Here is a 21,491-nt window from a genome sequence, read left to right as displayed (position 1 = left end):
CGAGACAGTGACTATGAGAAAAGTCCAAAAAAAATCAAGTCCTGAGAGACCTACTTTAGGACATCTTTGATACACTGGAGATGAAGGTGATAGAGGAGTTACAATGAAGCAGAGCTCTCTTTTCATGAAAAAAAAAACTAAATGAGTCAGAAGTAAATGAGAAGAAGTGGAAATAAGAGGTTTTGAGGTATAAAGAATGGCAGTTGAGGGATCTTCCACTGAATCATACAATAAGAGCTGGGTTATTACTAAGCACTAAGGCAGCTGCGATATAACCAAGGACTTGAGGAGAGTGGAAGAGACTTGCAAGAGCTGCTGTGTGAAGTCAAGCTGGGAAAAAATAAATAAAAGGGTTGGGGAGAAGCAGTGGAGGCATAGTTTAAATCAGTTATCTTGAAAGTATATTACACTCAATCAGACATTTATGATTTTTAATAGCAACTTTCAAGAGCCTGGAAGTAGAAGTGGAAGGCTTGTTCAGTGAAGGTTATCCTTAGGGAAATGATAAAACCCTGCAGCAGCTCAAGATGACAAGGGATTTCAGGGTGGAATTGGGTTCACGATAGATACGGTTAAGAGCGGGTAGGGGTTTGTGGACTGGGAGACAAGAGAAGATTAAAGAAGTCCTCCATAAGAATAAAGGGCAGCTTCTGGGCACCTTGTGGGACAGAGATGGAAGATAAGATGATTGTGATCAGAAACGTGGTTTCACAGGTAGAAATCTTGGTAGCAGAGTAGTTGCTAATGCGGATGAAATCTAGGACATGTGGGGTGGATGTGAAGGGCCTAGGATAAGCTTGGGCAAAGGAACTGTGATTTAAATGATGACACTGAATTTGAGAAGATGGTGGGATGGAAAGGACAACAATTAGGCAAGTACTGCGAGGGCAGGGGTATGTAGAGGTCTGTGCTAAAGAACTGAAGTGGGTAATGAGCAACAAAAGAAAGATCCTGCCCGTGAAGTAGAATGATGCCCCAGAAATAGCCACTGGGGATGAGATGTATAGGAACCTCCCTCTTGGCCACGTAGTTAGTTAGGGAGTGTGGTCTTCACTGCAGAGATTGTGAGGGATGCTGTGGTACCTGAAAAATCCACTGGCATTTAATGTGAGCAGGAGAAGGAATGGGAAAGGGAATAATTTGAGGATGTTGGAACGTTTGCTTTTCTTAGAAGTAAAGTTCCACTTAACACTGGCCATGCAACAGAATAACATAAAACCAAAACCAAACCCGTTACCGTCAAGTTGGTTCTGACTCAACATAGGGAACATTAAAGAAAACCCAATATCCAGGCCAATTAAACCTGAACCTCTGGGGAGGTACCTTGGCATGAGTCTTTTTAAAAACTCCCCATCTGATTTCTATGTGTGCTAAGTCAGAGAATTACAGATTGAGGAAGAATATGACAGGAGTTGGGGGAGTCTGAAGAAGGAGGAGGTATTCGGGGGAGGTAGATGTATAAGATAGTATTTATGGGTACCAGCGATTATAGAAGCAGGGAAATGGGAAAAAGACTGGCAGGAAACATTAGCAGGCAGATTGCCAAGAAGGCAGGGTTTAGTAATGAAGGGCCTTTTTGAGCTAATCAGCCCCAAGATTCCAACTGAAGAGTGGGCGGGAGGCAGTGTTGACGGGACTGAACTAATTGTCTTTTCAGTATATTGGCTAGACCGTTTACCTATAACTGGAATTTTGGTATTTCTGCATTATTAAAAGGCCATGAGGTGCAAGAAAGCCTCATCCATAATTCATGTTTGTTTCAGGCTAAGTGCTGGATCCCCAGATGCAGAGAATTTATAAATGTCTATTTGGAAAGCACTGACCATGAGACAAGCTGCTCTTGGGTAGTTTTTACCTCCTAAACCTGCTCATCAGTCTTTCTCAGTGTTCACAATTTGTATTTTTTTTCCCCCAATTAAAGCTATCAGAATTATTTTATGAGATATTTACACTTTGTGTAGATTAATGTGCATCTGCGAGGGGTAAAGAGTATTTAAGTATAAGAACTAGATATGTAAATATAAAATGTGCGTATCAAACATTTCAAATATGATGTAGGTCTTCTATTCTATGATTTTTCTTGGAATTGTTAAAAAGACTCCCCTTAGTCAGACCTCATGGCTCCCCTGCAGATACGGTTTTCCCTAAGAAGAACGGAGAGCTGAGAATGACTTCTGTCTGGACAGTGCCTTAGAAGTATCCAATGTGCAAGGAATATAAAAGAAATATCCTTAAGCTTTACACTAGACCTGTGTGTTCTCAGCATTTATTCAACATCAGAAAATCCTGCAGACTCCACCATCAAAACATATCCAGGGCCACTACCATCCTGGTGTGATCTACCATGAGGAAGGGATGGCTGCAGTAGGCTCCTAGCTGCTTGTATCTATTCTTTCCCTACAGTCTATTCCCCTGGAGCCTGAATCCCAGCAGAACCAGTGTGCAGCACTCAGAGCTCATGGCTCAGACCTACACTCTGGATAGAAACTCCAGAAGGAAATATGCTGAGTTTTAGGAATGATTTCTTCCCTTGGCTTCCTCAACACATTTTTTCTTCCACGTACACTTTATCTGGGTGCTCAGCCTTCTTTACCTCCTCTGCTGGCTGCCCTTCCTCTAACTCTGAAATCACAGGACTCCCCTTGGGCCCCATGCTCTAAGGTGTGGCACTTCAAGCAGCGAAGTGGAGGGGTGGAGGGGTGGAGAACCAGAGTACAGTCACGCTGTGTGGGTGTGAAGTGTCTATCCTTGAACAACTTAAACCTTCTGTGCCTTGGATTGTCCATATGTAAAATGGGGACAATGGTGTCCTACATAGTGGCACAGTGGTTAAGAGCTCAGGCTGCTAACCAAAAGGTCAGTAGTTGCAATTAACCAACCACTCCTTGGAAACCTTATGGGGCAGTTCTAATCTGTCCTATAAGGTTGCTATGAGTTTGAATTGACTTGACTGCAACAGGTCAGGTATAGGGTGGTCATGAAAATTAAGTGAGTTAATATGAAATATTTAGAACCTTGTCCAGCACTTAGGAAGCTCTCAATGATGTTTTATTATTTTTATTATAATTTCCTCCCCCTAGTCTCCTTTGGGGAAATCATGGTGGTGTAGTGGTTAAGTGCTATGGCTGTTAACCAAAAGGTTGGTAGTTCAAATCCACCAGGCACTCCTTGCAAACTCTATGGGGGTAGTTCTGCCCTATCCTATAGGGTCACTATGAGTTGGAATTGACTCCATGGTAATGGGTTTTTTTTTTTAGTCTCCTTTGGAAGAGCCCTGGTGGTACAGAGGTTAAAGTATTCAGCTGCTAACTGAGAATTAGTGGTTCTAACACTACCCTCTCCTGTTTGCTCCACAGAGAAAAATGCGGCAGTCTGCTTCTATCCTATAGGGTTGTTATTAGTCTGAAACTACTTGATGGCAATGGGTTGTCTCCTTTTGTACACTCCCTGATCATGGTGGATGATAAATATCAACACTGTATGGTTGGTTCCTGAATCTCTGTCTCAGGATCTGCTCTATGTGCAGAGAGCCACACCCATACTCCTAACTATCTCTTGGGCATCTTTGTCTGGATGGCCAATTCATACCTCTAACTCAGTATTCCAAAAGGGAAGGTATCACATCCATATCCCAAAGCTATCTGCCTCCCAAGCACCCTGAGTTTGCTACTGTTACTTGCTCTTCTGCTCCACAAATTCAGTCACTAGGTCCTGTAAAGGGTAATGCTAATTGCTCAGGTCCTTTCTTCTTATTCCTCTATCATCATCCTAGCTGAACCCCACGTTCTCCCTTGTTGTTATTAGGTGCCGTCGAGTTGGTTCTGACTCACAGAGACCCGATGAACAACAGGACGAAATACTGCCCAGTCCTGCACCATCCTCACAATTGTTGTTATGCTTGAGCTCATCCTTGCAGCCACTGTGTCACTCCATCTCACTGAGGATCTTCTCTTTCGATGACTGTCTACTTTACCAAGCATGATATCCTTCTCCAGGAACTGGTCTCTCCTTATAACATGTCCAAAGTACATGACATGAATTCCCATCATCCTCGCTCCTAAGGAGCATTCTGGCTATACTTCTTCCAAAACAGATTTGTCCATTCTTCTGGTCCATGGTATATTCAATATTTTTCACCAACACCACAATTCAAAGCTATCAGTTCTTCATTGGTATTCTTTATTCATTGTTTAGCATATGAGGCAATTGAAAATACCATGGCTTGGGTCAGGCTGTCTTTCCAATGAAGCCAGATTAATATTTCTCAAGTATATCTCCAATTATGTCTCTCACCTGTTTATGTCTCTCCATTAACTCAATAAAATCAACCTCAATTCCTCTCTCTGTCAGTCAAGGTCCATCATGATAAAATTCCTATCTTTCATTCTAGCTTAATGAAAATATGCCTGCACACAGCCTGTATTTTCTGTTTCATCTGTCTTTCCTCATGCTGTTCCCTTTACCTAGAAATGTGCTTTTTTTCCCTGCTATTGCTGGTCAGAATCCTACCTTCCTTTAAGGCCCACCTCAAATGTTAGCTCCTTCTCAGATTTCTTCAAAATAACAGGGCACCTCGCTCTCCTGAACTCCCACAGAACTTTGCATCTTATCTACATCGTTCATCACACTCTGACTTTCGTCACAGTCCCTGGCATACTTCTCTTATTCCTTCTAGATCATAAGTTCTTCAAAGGCACTTATTATATCCCTTAAAGCTTCAAATGGGATAAAATGAATGGCAATAATAGCACCAGGAATGAGTCTCATTTATTCTGCAAAGCAGCAGCCTGTTGTCAAATGCAAACTCCCTCACAGCCCTCATAAAAAGAGTGGGGAAGCATATAAATGAAGTAGCACACAAGAGGAACATACAGTTTGAACAATTATGCCAATTCCTTTTACAGGAAGAATACAGCTGATATTAACATGGAAGCAGATTATTTACCATCCACCAGTCTCCTTGCCAAATCCTTCCACTTCTAAATTTTTCATTAAGAGAAATCAAGGAAGGTAAACAAAATTAGCCCTTGGGAGGAACTAGCCTAAAGAAAACAGCTCATGTATCAGCATGGCCTCAGAGAAATGTCTAATATTTTAAAAAATCTGCATCTTGCAGGGCCCAACACGTGTATTCACAGGCCTGGGCACACGCATCTCTGCTGCGCGTGCCGCAGCCACTCCAAACCTTCGCTTCAAGGTGAAGGCGAAGACGGCAGGTCAGGTGGCAGCCACTTACCTTCAGGGCATCCTGGGTGTCATCCAGGCAGTAGACTCTGACGGTATACTCCAGAGAGGAGCAGCAGAGCGGCCCGAAGACGGCGAGCTTCAATCGCTTTGCGGCCGCTTTGGTGATGGACTGCCCGACTAGGGCGTAGGTGCCAAGGTTCTCGGTGAGGATGTGGCAGGCCTCCGAGTCCAGCTGAATGTAGCAAGGGGTAGTGAAGTTTTCCTCTCCGACCACCACCACATCCTGAGGGACAAGAGGGAAGGGTCGGTGGCTAAACCGGCAGGACAAGCGCTGGCCCAGTGGATGGTGTATGCAGGGAGGTCCCAGGAGCCAGGGGCTCTGATGGACGCTGGTGTGGGTCTGGGCAAACTAAACCGATATGTAAACTGTGCATTTTACTTTTTCCCTATTTCTAGGGAATACAGTAGGAACTCTTCTCCTGCGTTTTTTATCCTACTTTTTCCTGTTTTTTTTTTTTTTTTTTTCTCTAACAGGCTTTATCATACCTCTATTTCCTTTTTGGAGCACCTGGATGGCACGGATGGTTAATGTGCTGGCTGAAAGGTTGGAGGCTGGAGTCCACCCAGAGGCACCTCCCAAGAAAGGCCTGGGGATCTGCTTCCGAAAATCAAAAATTCTGCAGAGCACACTTCTACTCTGATGCGTATGGGGTAGCCATGAGTTGGAATAGACTTAATGGTAACCGGTTTAGTTTTCATTTCCTTTCTTAATCTTTATTTCCTTGAATTTACTTTATACTGACAATATTCTTTATTTAGATGGACTTTATTTAGCATTTTTGATCTTCTGAGAATTTACGTAAAAGTTTTTATAAGTTCATAAATAATCCCTTTAATTTCCTTGTGCCTGAAACTTAACAACTGTGTCTGAAAATTTAATATTTTAGTCTCTAAATTTCTTACTTACTCCAAAAAGTGCTGTTTTATTCCAATGTCATTGTAACATAGTAGTTTTCCCCTTAAGAACATAAATATTTAAAAAGAGAAATTAAGAAATTATGAAATACCATTTTACTACCTGTTCTTCCAAAATTTGCCTGCCAATTACTTCCCAAAGCAATGCACTGTTTTTTCTAAATAATCTTGGCTTGTTGGAGTCTAAGGCGAGCAAGATATGACAAACCCAGTGCCTTTAAGATAATTTTTCTCTTTTTTTTCATGTAAGGTACTTAAAATTCTACTCTTTCATACTTCGAAAATATTTAACAAAAAATAAAAATAAATGAGATGATTTTTGTAACAATAGTTAAAAATTCAACCAGGCTTTGATGCGTCCAAATGTCTCAGGCCACAGAAGAAATTATCTGAAAGACCAAGCGCAGGATCAATAAACCAAGGATCACAATTCCAGTGCCTCCTGGGTCAGCCAGGTGACAGAAATGTATGAAGCAGACAGGACAGAGGCAATAAGGAGTGGTGGAGACTCTGGTGAAACAGCCTATCTAAAGAGCTTAGTCTCGTTTTGGTTTCAGCTGTTGCATAACTACGCAGAGATGTAGGCTTGATGTATACAGATCCTTGAATTTTTCAAGAGAAGCTGTAAGTTCAGATTTTTATGAGAAATCTTCCAACTTTTCATGAATTCAAATATAAAAGAAAATTTCATGCAGGCAGGAGAAATAAAATACATGTGTGGGCATGATTTAACTTCTGCCTTAGGCTATTTGGAAACCCTGGTGGCGTAGTGGTTAAGTGCTACAGCTGCTAACCAAAGGGTTGTCAGTTCCAATCTGCCAGGCACTCCTTAGAAACTCTATGGGGCAGTTCTACTCTGTCCTATAGGGTCACTATGAGTCAGAATCGACTCGATGGCACTGGGGTTTAGGCTATTTAATCTCTAGGGGCAGGCACTATGTTTGTTTTGCTTCCCACTGACTCCCAGGACTTGGCACGGACCCTGTATCACAGTGAAGGTCCAATAACCATTTGTTGAAAAATGAATGAATGTCTCATCATAAGTTAAATCCCCAGGGCTGGACAAAGATATGAAAGAAGTAGCCACTTCAGTTTGTTGTTTATTAGTGAAATCTTGTAATGTAGTCTGAGGCTATAAGAAGAGCCGTGTTTTAACAGCATCAGTGAAATCATTTCTTCAATCAACCCTGTACCTGAAAAGGAAGCTCAAACTGAAAAGGAAAAAAAAAACAAAAAAAGAAGCCCAGTGCTGCCAGGTTTATTCCATCCCCAAAGACCACCTGGAAAGAAACTGCTTTGTTACAAAACCAGCAGGAGAAAGGCAACACCTCAGGTGTCAACTCCTAAGTGAATGCTGTAGGAAGCATTCTAGAAGTTGTGGCCATGAATAGGGATGCCTCATTTCTCTGTCACTCATAAGTACAAGGGCATTTTCATACAGATCGTCTTCTTCTATTTTCTCTTAATTTATTATTACTGTTGTGTCATTGTTACTGTAGTCAAACCCAGAAATGGATAGGATATGAGGGAGAGAATCAGCAAACAATTTAGAATCACATGAGATGAAGACTTCAGGATGTTTTCCAAATAAACTACTTCAAGTACAAATAGAATTAAAGTTAGATCTGGTTAAGTCTGGCCTAACTCAAAGTGAAGTGCATCCCTTGACTCTAATTCTGGACTCTTGGTCCTCTGGGAAGGGTAGAACATGTCCGCAAAAAAGACATTCCAGTTAATCCCAGGAATGCCCTACTGTTCTTCTAACTCTGATAATATGTTTCCCAAAATACTAGGGGCTTGAATCTTCATGTAAATTTTTTATAAAAATGTCTTTCTTTAAATAAAATACCATAAGTAATCATAAAGGATATACTATTACATAGAACGGATATTTCTTTTTGTAAATGATAACATAAATATACTTGTTTAGTTTTAGAACTATTTGATTTTTTTAAATAAACATACTCCTGAAATATGCCTTCCTGAGAATAATCCGAAATGTACTTTTCAATTTGGCTATTTCCCATTTAAACAATACCAAACCAAACCAAATCCATTGCTACTGAGTCAGTTCTGACTCATAGCAACCCTATACTGTTTATTCAAGGGATAAGAAAGAAAATATACAAGTATTTTTTATTTTATTTTTAGGTACGAGGCATAACATCTTCATGGTAAATATAGCAAATTCTTCTGCACATAATTAACTTTAGGTGCTAAGTAAAAGGTTCTGGTGTAAGGAACAGGATCTGTTTAAGGCATTATCTTTAAGAAGTTATGATGGCAACAGACTTGGAGTGCCAAGATGCTACAAATTTTTTTCATTCTAGTGGACGTGAAGAGATACACCCTTTCTGTTTGCTATGTTAAGATCAGAAGAACTTTATCCTACACACTTCTCTGCAAGTAAGTGCCTAACACATTCAGAACAAGATGTAACATTTCTCTAGCTCCAATTTTTAACAAATATATGTTTAAGTACGCTTCCCTTCCCAAGATATGGTATGTATATTTTAGAAGGGACTCGTCAAGATTCTTACATGTACTGTGTGTGTCTATCAAGCATTCAGGAATTAGTATCTCTCTCTAATGGGAGCTAAAATTCAATTCATTTTTTGCATTAAAAATAAAAGGCTTTCCATAATTGCTCACACTTGTCTGTATGGATTGTTCCTGCATTTCATCTTTATCCCAACAGAAACTCACCTCCCACTCTCCCTGTGCTGCCTGGTTCTTGAGCTGGATCTTCCAGTCTTCCGTATTGGGATCTGCACAATGATGCATGGTGAGAATGACAGGGCGCGTCAGCAGGGCTCCTGAGGGCCCACAGCTCACCACAGGGGTCAAGAGGGTCTGACTGTCTTCCATGGATGGCCTGGTGGGAAAGCAGAGGCCTGCATCAGTGACGTTTCCATGGCAAATATGTACTCATTGGGATTTTAGATCCAAAGTTGTACACACAGCTCAAATGGTTTTCTTTGGAGTTTTCTTTTTCAGTGAGGGATGAAGCAGAATTAGATAGGAAGACATGCTCTTTACCAAGACATTGATTTTGCAAGACCAGAAGCCTTTATGATAATGATGTATGCCAGCATCTCTTTGATCCCTTACCTCAGACACAGGTCTGCCTTTGGTAGCTTTCTATGAATTCATGTACAAATGCTTTCAGGATGGAATGAGACAGAACAGAGTCCTTACGGGTTACATAACTATCTCTTCTGCTAATACTTGCCATTGTTCCCATAAGCTTTTAAATATTTTCAAGTTTCTAGGACCTTAACTGACAAATACTTAAAAAAAAAATCACTTCAGAATGAGGACATCCTAGAGCTAAACTTCTTCCAAATGACTTCCAGGAATAATTCAGACTAGTATAGCAGATTCATTCTTTCGAATCTGACCAGACTTGTATTTTTACAGCAATTTAAAATGAGTGTTCTCTCACTTGGCCACTTCATACCAGAGAATCTGGATGGAAAGAACCTCAAAAATTCAGTCTTTATTCTCACGTTTCCTTTCACATGTTCCAACATTAAAGTTGCCTTTAATTCTTTCCCTAACAGGGTTGTAATCAGCAAACACATTGTTGTTGTTGTTAGGTGTCATCGAGTCAGCTCTAATAGCAACCTTATGTACAACAGTACAAAACATTGCCCGGTCCTGTGCCATCCTCACAATCGGTGTTATGTATGAGCCCATTGTTCCAGCCATGGATAAATTAATATGTTATATGTTAGGAAGTAGTCTCAAAGGTGTTACGTGCATTGCCCAAGCTCATGCAACTAACGAGTGCTAGTGCTGGAACCAAAACTCATGCCGTCTCAATCACAATACTCAAACACTCCACCCAAATTAAACCAAAACCAAACCCGTTGCCATAGGGTTGATTCTGACTCATAGCGACCCTATAGGTCGGAGTAGAACTGCCCCGTAGAGTTTCCAAGGAATGCCTGGTGGATTCGAACTGCCGACCTTTTGGTTAGCAGCTGTAGCTCTTGACCACTATGCCAAATAGGGAGGCTTAAAAGTCACGTGGACTTCCTGTGTAAGGCAAATGGTTAAGCTAAATGCTAGCTAAAATGTTGGAGGCTTGAGTCCACTCAGAGGCACCTCAGAAGAAAAGCCTGGCAAACTATTTCAGAAAAATTAGCTATTAAAAATCCTATGGAACAGTTTCTTTTTTTTAATGTGATTTTTAAAAATTGTACTTTAGATGAAGGTTTACAGAGCAAATCAGTTTCTCATTAAACAATTAATACACATACTGTTTTGTCACACTGGTTGCCAACCCCATGACATGTCCACACTCTCCCCTTCTTGACTTTGGGTTCCCCGTTACCAGCTTTCCTGTCCCCTCCTGCCTTCTCATCCTTGCCCCTGGGCTGGTGGGCCCATTTAGTCTCGTTTTGTTTTATGGGCCTGTCTAATCTCTGGCTGAAGGTGAACCTCAGGAGTGACTTCAGTACTGAGTTAAAAAGGTGTCCAGGGGCCATACTCTCAGTTTTTCTCCAGTCTCTGGCAGGCCAGTAAGTCTGGTGTTTTTTTGTGAGTTAGAATTTTGTTCTATTTTTTCCTCCAACTGTGTCCGAAACCCTCTAGTGTGATCCCTGTCAGAGCAGTCCGTGGTAGCTGGGCACCATCTAGTTGTGCTGGGCTCAGTCTGGTAAAGGCTGTAGTAGTTGTGGTCTATTAGTCCTTTGGACTAATCTTTCCCTGTGCCTTTGGTTTTCTACATTCTCTCTTGCTCCAGACAGGGTGGGACCAGTGGAATGTCTTAGATGGCCGCTCACAAGCTTTTAAGACCCCAGACAATACTCACCAAAGTAGGACGTAGAACATTTTCTTTATAAGCTATGTTAAGCTAGTTGAGCTAGGTTTCCCCGAGACCATGGTCCCTAGCCCTCAGCCCAGTAATTCAGTCCCTCAGGGAGTTTGAATGTGTCTATGAAGCTTCCACTGCTTTGCTTTGGTCAAGCTATGCTGACTTTCCCAGTATTGAGTACTATCTTACCCTTCACCAAAGTTACTGCTTATCTATTATCTAGTTAGTGGAGCACAGTTTTACTTTGACACACATGAGGTTGCCATGAGTTGAAATTGACTCCGTGGCAACTGGTTTTTACAAATCATGCACTCAGAGAATTTTATAGGAGTAAAGGAGCCCTGGTCACACAGCGGTTAAGTGCTTGGCAGCTAACAGAAAAGTTGGCAGTTTGAAGCCACCAGCCACTTCGAGGGAGAAAGATGTGGTAGGCTGCTTCAGGAAAGATTACAGTCTTAGAAACCCTATTGATTTGACAGCAATGGGAAGGGCCCTGAGAAGCCATATAGTACCACCTTTCGTCTCAAGCCTTAACCTCTCTACAACATGGCTCACATATGGTCAAATCCAGAATTGTTGTCCGTTACTACGGAGGGACCTTCTCGTTTCTGATCAAATAGAATTCACAAAATATTCTTACTTAGAATAAACACAACCTGCCTTCATATAATTCCTCTCCACGTATTCTGGACCTCTTTGTTCTTTTCAGTATGAAAGTCAAATATTTGGAGATTGTTACCATGTCTCTAAAAATCTTCTTTATTTCAGGGTAAACATCCTCATTTTTTTTTTAACCTCAACTAGGAAAACACAGTTTCCAGATCTCTTACTATATTTCTATCTTCATTTTCACATGGAAGTCTCGCAGTGTTTCAATGTCCTCCTTAAACTGAGATGAACACAGTTCTCAAGTAGACAATACAGGAGGATGAATATTTTCTCTGATTTGGACTTGTTATACTAAAGCCTCACAAATATGTTGCCTCAGATTATTTTTACTCAGGAATTATTTATAAATATTATTTATCATGCTCAAGTTAGAACAGAAGATGTAGATCATATGGTTAAGCATCTTCTTTATAAAAACAAGGCAATGAATCTCAAAGAGGTTAAATAATTTGTTAAACTTAACCACCCTAAGTATTCCTGACGTGAAAGGCTCTTATGCTAGGTCTCCACAGTTCTGTGGCTGTAATGATGGCTTTTGAACCTATGTAGAGAAATTTATATTTAGCTGTATAATTTCACCTTAGTAGTTTCAGGGAAAATTTCAGCCCATCTGTTTCTTAATGCTTTGTCTTTCCTCCAAATATTGGCTATCTCTTCTATTCTTTTATCCTGCATAAATCTGAAATGTCTGCCATTTATGTTCTCATTCCAATCACTGAGAACATTGTAACACAAGAATAGGGCAAGGACAGTCTTTTTCAAGGATATCACCTGAAACATCTTTCCAGTCTGACATCAATACTTTGAGTTATTTAGTTTAACAAAATATAATCCCACTAAAAGGTACATTGTTCAGCCACATCTCTCCATTTCATTCACATGGATATTACAAGGGAATATCAAATTCCCTTATAATTGCATGGACACTTAAAATGGATTTTTGTCTCATCTTTATCCATGGTTCATATACTACATAATCTAGAAGTTAGTTTATATCTGTGGCCTTTCCCTCATTTAACACTCAATAAATAAATGATAGCAGCTATAATTATTTTTAATATCATTGGATATCTCTCCATGGATATCTCATTTCCACATGTTTTACAAGTCAGGCACTTACTGCCCTTGTTCCAGATATCTTTTCAAGGATGCTTGTATAGGAGCCTTCTTGGAAGATACAGTATTGACCTCTGAAGCAAAGGGCAGTCATGCCTATTTATCATTATAAAAAATTCAGGTTTTCCAAACCCAGGTCCATTTCCTGTAATGTAACCTCCTGAGTATTTAGGTGTTTGCTCGCTACTTTCCTGTCATTCTTTGGGAATTGGGACTCAGGAAACAGGCACAGAATTATGATACTGTAGCTAGTGCTACTGCTGTGAGTAATCAGCTGTCTTTCATCTCTGACCCAGGAATCTTGTGTCTTCTATCAGCATGTATGAAACTGTGGCAGGCTAACTTGTTAGCTTACAATTAAAGTAAAATCTTAAACCTGTCAGTATTTTTGACAATTATTATTATAAGTTTTAGGAGCACAACTAAAATTTGGCATCTTTTTGCCATAAAAACCCACAGTTATCATTGCTTCATCCCTCATTCTAAAAGTTTGCTAGGATCTCACCAACTTGCAGCTTTTCTTCCTTTTAGAAAATGAAGATAATTTTTACCTACTTTTAGTCTTTTAGTATCTTCTCCATTTTCCTCTATTAAATCTAAAGTTATCTAGGTACCTGGAAAAGTAGTTACATTTGAAACCACAAGGTTATTAGCAGCAGCTTGAGACCTTATTACTGTCCCCTTTACCACATTGGCTTTCAGTCCCTCTTCACACAGTGTGAGCTCCACTCTTCCAGTCTGAAGCTCATTCTCTTAGCGCGTGAAAGAAGTTTTGCTTTCATTCTGTCCTGGTTAATATTACACCATTTTCCCTAGGCAGTGACCTTATTCTTGCTTAATTCTCCCTTTCCTAGCAGGGCAAAAAAAAAAAAAAAAAAGAAGTAAACAAACAAAAAAACAATGACTGCATTTTCCTGAGCATTACTCTTGTCTTTTGGTTTCAAGCGTACCTTGTGAAGTGAGCATTAAACTTTTAAGGAAAAAAACTAAAGTGGAATCCATTTCAAGTGGCCCTTGCAATATAGTTGGGGATTGGAAACATCTGTCTCACAGTCTGGTATTAGCAGTCGGTGCTTGAGGCCGGAAGGAGGAGGGGTTCTTCTCATCATGGAGTTGGAACAGAAGGGAGAAGAAGACTCCCTGCTGGGCTGGGAGCTGTCAAACCTGTACTCTCCAAGCACACCCCTGGCATGCAATATTGATGAACACCATTCTTGGAGGAGGGATAGCAAGGGAAGGAGGGAGGAAGGAGGGGCAATAGGTGTCAAAAGAATTTATTAACCCAGTGAGGTGCAAGAATGTAATGAATAGGGAAGTGGTGAAATGGAATTCATAACGGAATGAAAAACAAAGGAGAAATAATGATAAGACTCTTTTATGTGTTTTCAAGAAGAAAGAAGTAGCATTGAAATTGGAAACATTTCTGAGGATACTTGGAAGGAGTGACTTAGGAAAGGTAAGATTTAACTGTGTGAAACCAAATGTCAGAATGTCTAAATTCACATTTCCTTTATTTCTATAAAGGCAGGATATTAAGATACATAAAACATAATAGCAGGAAATAAATATATAACTCCAATTCATGTTTTTTGCAGAGAAGGGCTTCACTCTTTTATGTTATCTAAGCTATTCAAGCAAACATTCTTGTTAATATTAATTGCAGATGATATGGAAATGAACACAGAGCAAAAATTAGCTGCAGGAGCAGCAATTAAATAGAAATTCAGCAAAGAACAATGATTAAATTTTTAAAGACCTTTTAGAGCCCAACAAGGATAATAAACGGTTAACCCTGGATGGGTTCTGTGGCCTCTAGGATAAAAGCCCACAGAGTTTTAGTTTTCTGTCAGAGAGATTTTTTCATCCTTTGCTTGCTGTTATTAGTGAGGAGAACTTCTAAGCAAAGTACATAATTTACAAAAAGCTTTCGTATAAGCAATTTCAGTTGCCCCTACAGCATACCTGTGAGGTGATTAGGGTGAATATTGTATTACCTCTTTTCCCAGAAGAGGAAATCGAAATCTAGAGATGTTACCACTTCTGCCCACAGACATGAAGCTCATGATCAACAAAACTAGTTTTCAAACCCGAGTCACTTGGTCTCTTTCACACACAGTATATTTTGATTTGCTTCTACGAGTTTAGGGTCTTTATAATTTTTTTTGTCTGTTTTCTAGAACAGCTGCAAAACTCCTTCTTGAGAAGAATCTGTCCCCATCCACCTCTGTATGGGGATGAGATGCCTTCTACTAATGCACATGTCTTTTGTCAGGTCCCTCAGGATGACAATCCCACCCTAGGCTCAGCTGCCTTTTAAAGCATATGGCTTCACACATAACTGGCAACTTGAAATATTTGCACTGTAGGTATCTGACAGGGAATATCTAACTCACTTGTGATCAAAAGCTCAATTGAGTGAAAAAAAAATATATTTCTGGAAGCCACTCTGAAGGGTATGTCACCATTTATCTAGACAGGCCAAAATCTATAGCTGGCTTAAGCTAGACCAGCTAAGCATTGTACCTTGGACTGAATTGCTGAATCCTTGGGAATTATTTACTAGATTTGGTCTTATGCTACGTTGGGCCTTATAGCCATCTACTTAACATTGAGGGACACTAACAGAAACAGCCCTATAAAAATTTTGCTACTGTTTTTACTTTAAGGATGCTGTTCATTATATTAACTAAATGTATTCTCTATGAAGAACCATAGGAGAAATAACTGAGTCTTCTGAACATAGAGTTTTTCCTCATGAACACATGGATCTTGTAATTTACCATGTTCTCCTATTAAAAGCTTTGTAGTAGTAAATTCATGACCTATTATAGGAAATGTTCTGGGAATTATATCAAGTAATTTGTATTCTAACTGTTCATCTGACTTGATCTTATATTTTCCCATCTCTTTTATTTACTTACTGAATTTTTTTTTCTGTTGAAAAGAAGACATTTTCATAAACCACTTTGAATTTTTTCTTACGTAAGTAGGATTTCAACAAATAAATACTTTAGAGAACAGTAAGAGAATAAGATTTAGATACTTCAGGGCTTCCCCTCCCCTCTGCCCCACACCTTTAGTTTTTTATAGCCATTCCTTCAAACCGAGAAACTGGGGACTCAGGAATGAGAAAAAAATCTCTACCTAAAAGGAGAAATATCACTGAGTTTCCTTGAGAAATAATAGTCAACTTCTATTTTATAAAGTTCCAAACAATAACATGTTAAAATATATGAAAAGTTTCTCCTCTATGAGAGGAAAAATGAAGAAATTTTGGCCCTCTACTTTATTGTAACATATTACTTTATTATTTATATTCAGTAAATATATATGATAGTTTTAACTACTTCCCCACTACCTCACTGCTTAAAGTCTTTCTGTTGGGATTTCACCACAATCACCACAAACAAAATATCCTAAGAGACCACCAATGTCCTCTAGCAGACAAACCCAATGATAGTTTTTCTTGTTCTTCCTCTTTCTTCACATTTTAAGAACACCTCTAAACAGAAACCCTGGTGGCACAGTGTTTAAGAGTTCAGCTGCTAACCAAAAGGTTGGTGGTTCAAATCCACCAGGTGCTCCTTTTAAACCCTACGGGGAAGTTCTACTCTGTCCTATAGGGTTGCTATGAGTCGGAACTGACTCAGTGGCAATGGGTTTGGTCTTGGTTCTCCATGGTTTGTTCTCTGTCCTTCCAATTATTCACTCTTTCATTCAAAAATATTCATTGAGTATCCATTATATGTTAAATGCTGTTCTAGGTATAAATTCTTTTTTTATCTGACTTGTTAGCTGCTGTGGAATGAAACATTGCCTGGTTCTGCACCATCCTTATGATAAGTTGCAAATCAGACTGTTGTGAGCCATATGGTTTTCACTGGCTAATTTTTCGAAGTAGGTCACCAGCCTTTTTTCCTCATCTATCTTAGTTCAGAAGCTTTGTTCAATATCCTAGCAACATGCAATCCTCCACTGACAGCCAGGTGGTGGCTGTGCATGAAGTATATTGGCCGGGAATTAAACCCTGATCTCCTGGATGCAAGGAGAGAGTTCTACCACTGAACCACTGCTGCCCTCAACTTATCCTTACATGTCTTCTATTTAATTTCTCACCACACTCGAACTTTATGTAGGAATGTTTTCCGAGGTTCTTTCTTCAACTCTCTGTGGCTCTGTATTTTCTCCCTCAGAAGTTCCACTCATTTCCGTGACTTCACATCTTCTCCTTAGCACAAGGCTCAGATACCCACTAGCATATGCTACGGTAAGTCAAAGTGAACACATCTAAGTCTGAATTTGTCCTTTCCTCCCTCAGACTTCCGAGCTTTTTCGTTGCTTTCACAATTCTCATAGTGCCCAAAGCTTGATTGCTAAATATATTCTTTTTTTTTTCCCCACTCCTTTGTAGCACTTCTAGTCAATTGTTAAATACCATTTCTTGTAAAATATATTTCACTTTCCAACCTCACAGACACCGGCCTTGCTCATTCCCTCTCTCCTCACATGTAGATTATTGCAATAGCCAGACCAGTCACCAAGCCTTCGGGGAGTCTTTCTGTTCCTTCCACGAATCCATCCCGCATACCACCACAGATCAATCTTTAAAACCCAGAACCCAGTGCCATCAAGTCGATTCTTTAAATCTTTAAAAAGAGCTGCAATTACTATATCACTTGGTAGCTCAGAAATCTTCTGTGGCTCTCTACAGTTTACCAAAGAAAAACATTCTGTTTATCTTTTTATTTGGTATTTTTAAGTTGATTTTTTGGCCTTTTGCTAAAACTGCTAGGTGAGTATAGAATACTGCAGAAAGGGAAGATTAACTTTCATATCTTCAATTGACATTGTTGTTCAATAAGAACTGACAAAAGGAAAATTTGAGTCAGACTTTTTAAAAACTGCTACTAGATACAAGGCAAAAATGGCCCATGTTAGCACTATTATTCACAGAAATTGTACCCACAAGGGGAAACAGAGGCTTTGCCGCCTCTCTAGGGACCTGCAATGCAGGAGAGGCAGAAGTCCTGAGCACAGCCTCACAGCTCTGCATCCTCTGTCATAAGAGACGGCTGGGCCCATCTCTGTGGTTCATTTAGGCTGCTCATCTGCCATCCAGTGCTTTTCTCTTAGAGCATATTCTGTAATGATAAGGCCCCTCTTGTCACACTCACTGTGCCACATGTAATTCAGTTCACGCCTCCCTTCAGACAATTCAGCAGCAGCAGATGACCAGCTGGATAGCAGCCAGCTGGAAACATACCCAGTTTTGGATGAAATAAAGGAATCAGAGAAAAGGACAACTGAGAAATATCATCAGATTTTTCCTATAAATGCCTTGAAGTAGCATTCACTACTTCTGATGTCCTCAAAGTATCTTTTCCCAAAGAAACTCTATCTCATATCATTTGAGGATAGACAGGACCTTAGGTGATCAATAGAAACTGTGTTCATGAAAGCACTACAATAAGAAGGCAGAGGCTGGGTCTGTAGTAGTATTAAGGAGATGGGATAGCATGCTAGAAAGAGGATGAGCGTTGAGATCTAATGAACCTGGGTTTGAATTCTGCCTCCATCAATTATTAACTGCGAAACCTTAAGCGTGTGACTTAATTTCTCTGAACTTTAGTTTCTTCATCTTTAAAGTGAGGCTCATCAGAGTTTAGAGAGTTGTGGTGAGGATTAAATGAAATAAAAAATATGCTGCAAATGGTAGCTGCTCTCAGCATTATTATGATATGCTATAGCATATTCTTATCATTGTGTATTTACCATAAAACACATCTAATTCACAACATAAAATTGATAAAGAAAGGACGTTTTCCATTTATTTGAGACAGTTATCTTCTTGTGTTTGTTTCTGCGCATCATGGTTTCCTCTGCATATTACCTTTTGAAATGTTGAAATTTCTCTAGCTTCCTTTTTAAAAACAGAACCTCCTTGATACACACCAAATTCAAGAGAATAATGCCTTCTCCACCTAACTTCAGGTGGTAGGCATAACAAGGAGTGATTTATAGTTTCCTTTTCTTTATAGTCAAAGGCAGCGGAACCTAAAAGCAGAAATATCTAGCTTTATTAAAAAAAAAAAAAAGTTCTATTTTTGTCTTTCCTTCATCTATAAAGTACAATTATCTGGGGTAGGGTGCCATCTAAGCTATGGAAAGGTAAACCATGCGAGGCAAGTGAGTGCATACATTTCAGCTTCAACATTCTCTGGCAGCAACCGCTTTAAGGCTTGATCTTCTCTTAGCCCAAAGATAATGGTAATCAGAGGGAAAATAAGACCATGAGCCACTGCATCTTGGTATAAAGCACAAGTCAGCATGAGCCAATACCCACTTCTGTTTAAACAGAATGTCCATGTTGGCAAAGGCCTTGAGAGATGGATGTACTTAGTGCTAACCTTGACTATGCACAAGAGAAAAAAAGAAATAAAAGGATCTCCAAGTTTGCTAATTTTCATTTCTCTTGCTGCAAAAAGAGAGAGTGCTATGGTCTGTGAGTGTTGCCTTGCATGGAGAATGAAAAAAAAAGAATATTTAATGGGAATAAACACAAGCCTTTTAGTGATTTTCTGTTGCTCAAATTTAAGGCATGAATAATGCTCAAAGAATTTTCCTGTTTTCTCAGACAAGCTAGTGTTTATGTAGGTGAAAGTACACCACCTGAGGAAAAACACGTTCTGGGTCATAGAGATTATAAATACCAATATCTCCACCTAAGAGCATGATAAAAGTGCTTTTCTCTGACTGAAGAGCAAAACTAAAAACGGACGTTTTTCTGAGGATCAGAGAAAGGGAGAGAAAAGGTATAATGCATCATAATGATAACCTAGTTCTACATTTGTCACTCATGCTTTGTATTCAGAGCTCACTGCTAGGAGCCTGATGCCTTTCCCCTTGGGGAAGACAATGATGATTGCATACTAAGGCTCTCCATTTCCACAACATCTTTTATTTTAAGATCTCAGGGTACTTCAGAAACGTTAATCAGTCAGGCCTCTAAAGCTCCATTTAACACACACACACTTTAAATGGGAACTAATCAAAACCATGTATGATTTGTTAGAGGCCACACTGAAAATTGAATTTAGGGCTTCAAAACTCTTGTTATTTTTACTTAAACAATAATTTCATCTTTAGGATTATGACACACTCAGAACAGAGCCTTCAATGACATCTAATTTTAATCAACCCTATAAACCAGTTTAAAAGACCTGAATACGGGATTTATAAGTGCTAAACAGAAGAAGAGCCCTGGTGGTTCTGTGGTGAAGCATTCGGCTGCTAACCAAAAGGTTGGCAGGAGAAGGAGGTTGATAGCACTTAGAAGAAAGCCACAGAAGGAGGAATTTGTGGGTAAGAGTAAAGTCCTAGGCTAAGGTGGGGGTGGTAGGCCAGGGGTTAAAAGGTTGTCCAATTCTTTGTGACCTTTAACCCCATAATGGGAACAGACTGAATTCCTGAATCAAGCCACATGAAGCTGATATTCCTATGTCTGCCCACATGTCTCTCTAGACAACCTATGGATCACATTTCTGCCCATTTTTTTTTTCAGCTAACATGGCCACATGTCTACTTGAGAAAAGATCATTGGCCTTCTGCCCATACTCAAGACCTACAAAGGTACCTAGAGCATCGAAGATGAAGAAAAGGAAAAGTTGATCTTTTACAGGTCTAGGGAAAAAATGTATGGCCGAAGCAGGGCACTCAGGTTAAAAATACGTTGGTTTTATTCTTTCATGTAGAATTTTCCTCCAAGTTAGACACTGATAAGCACCAGAAAAAGCATATTTACCTCATACTCTCTTTCCTGTATACAGTCACATACATTTCGTAGACTCTCCCTTGAGGAATGGCCCCAGCAGGAATCAGCAAGCTTACTCCTGAATAAAAAAAGAGAAAAGCAGTCACAAAGACCTATGAATCAAAAAGAAAATTTCCATTGAATGCCTATGCAGCGAGAAAAAAGGGCAGGAGGAGATTTTGTGACCATCTGGCCATAGGCCTACTTCTTTTTCTCTAATGACATGTAAATATTCATAGCTGTCCTGCTTTTCCTCCCTACTGCCTTGTTTGTTGCCACAGCTCCCTCTGAACTGTTATGGAACTACTTAAAGAATGATGCAATTTTTTAACCTCTTGTTTTACTTAAAGAATAGACAGATGGTTCCACTGTTGTCTTCCTTGTAAAACAAGGAGAAAACCAACAACTGCTCTTAAAATTTCAAACAGCTGTAATGATGCATTTTTCTAATTAAAAAAAAAAAAAGAAGGAAGAAAAGATCCCCGCAAAATTCAAAGTCAGGGAAATGCTAACTTGAACGATATAAAGAAACACCTATTTCTGAAATATCTGGTTTGCATCAGTGTTTATTCCATCACAGAATAATAATTGATTATGAAAATTGTTTCATCATACAGAACTCTGGAAAGTGGACAATAACTGCTAGTTTTAGTCACAGCAGGTCAAATGGTTTCCACGTAGTTGCTCATGGAAGCTCGTTCTTAGGACTATGGGATTGAGCTGTGTTCTAAACTAACTGTGCCTATAACAGCAGTTCTCAAACTTGAGTTTGCAACAGAATTACCTGGAGGGCTTGTTAAAACAGAGATTATTGAACTCTACCTCCAGAGTTTCTGATTCAGAAGTCTGGGAATGGGGCCAGAGAATTTTAGTTCTAACAAGTTGCCAGGCTATGCCATCGATGGTGGTCTG

At 39.7% G+C, this 21,491-nt stretch overlaps 2 protein-coding genes across 3 annotated transcripts in view; one reads left to right on the top strand and one right to left on the bottom strand.

Annotated features, from left to right (window-relative positions):
- The window catches only part of UNC5C (unc-5 netrin receptor C), a 454,535-nt gene that overhangs the window by 27,733 nt on the left and 405,311 nt on the right, over nucleotides 1-21,491 (bottom strand). For both annotated transcript variants that reach the window (XM_049885676.1, XM_049885675.1), the window contains 3 exons: nucleotides 20,571-20,658; nucleotides 8,869-9,037; nucleotides 5,237-5,470 (listed from right to left, as the gene is read on the bottom strand). In XM_049885676.1, coding sequence (XP_049741633.1) covers nucleotides 5,237-5,470; nucleotides 8,869-9,037; nucleotides 20,571-20,658 — 491 coding nt within the window. The remainder of the gene's footprint in view (nucleotides 1-5,236; nucleotides 5,471-8,868; nucleotides 9,038-20,570; nucleotides 20,659-21,491) is intronic.
- Nucleotides 1-21,491, top strand: part of PDLIM5 (PDZ and LIM domain 5) — a 1,027,106-nt gene that overhangs the window by 960,015 nt on the left and 45,600 nt on the right. The window lies entirely within an intron of this gene.

The sequence above is a fragment of the Elephas maximus genome, chromosome 5, assembly GCF_024166365.1.
Source record: "Elephas maximus indicus isolate mEleMax1 chromosome 5, mEleMax1 primary haplotype, whole genome shotgun sequence".
Lineage (NCBI taxonomy): Eukaryota > Metazoa > Chordata > Mammalia > Proboscidea > Elephantidae > Elephas > Elephas maximus.
This window is presented reverse-complemented; position numbering and strand designations above follow the sequence as displayed.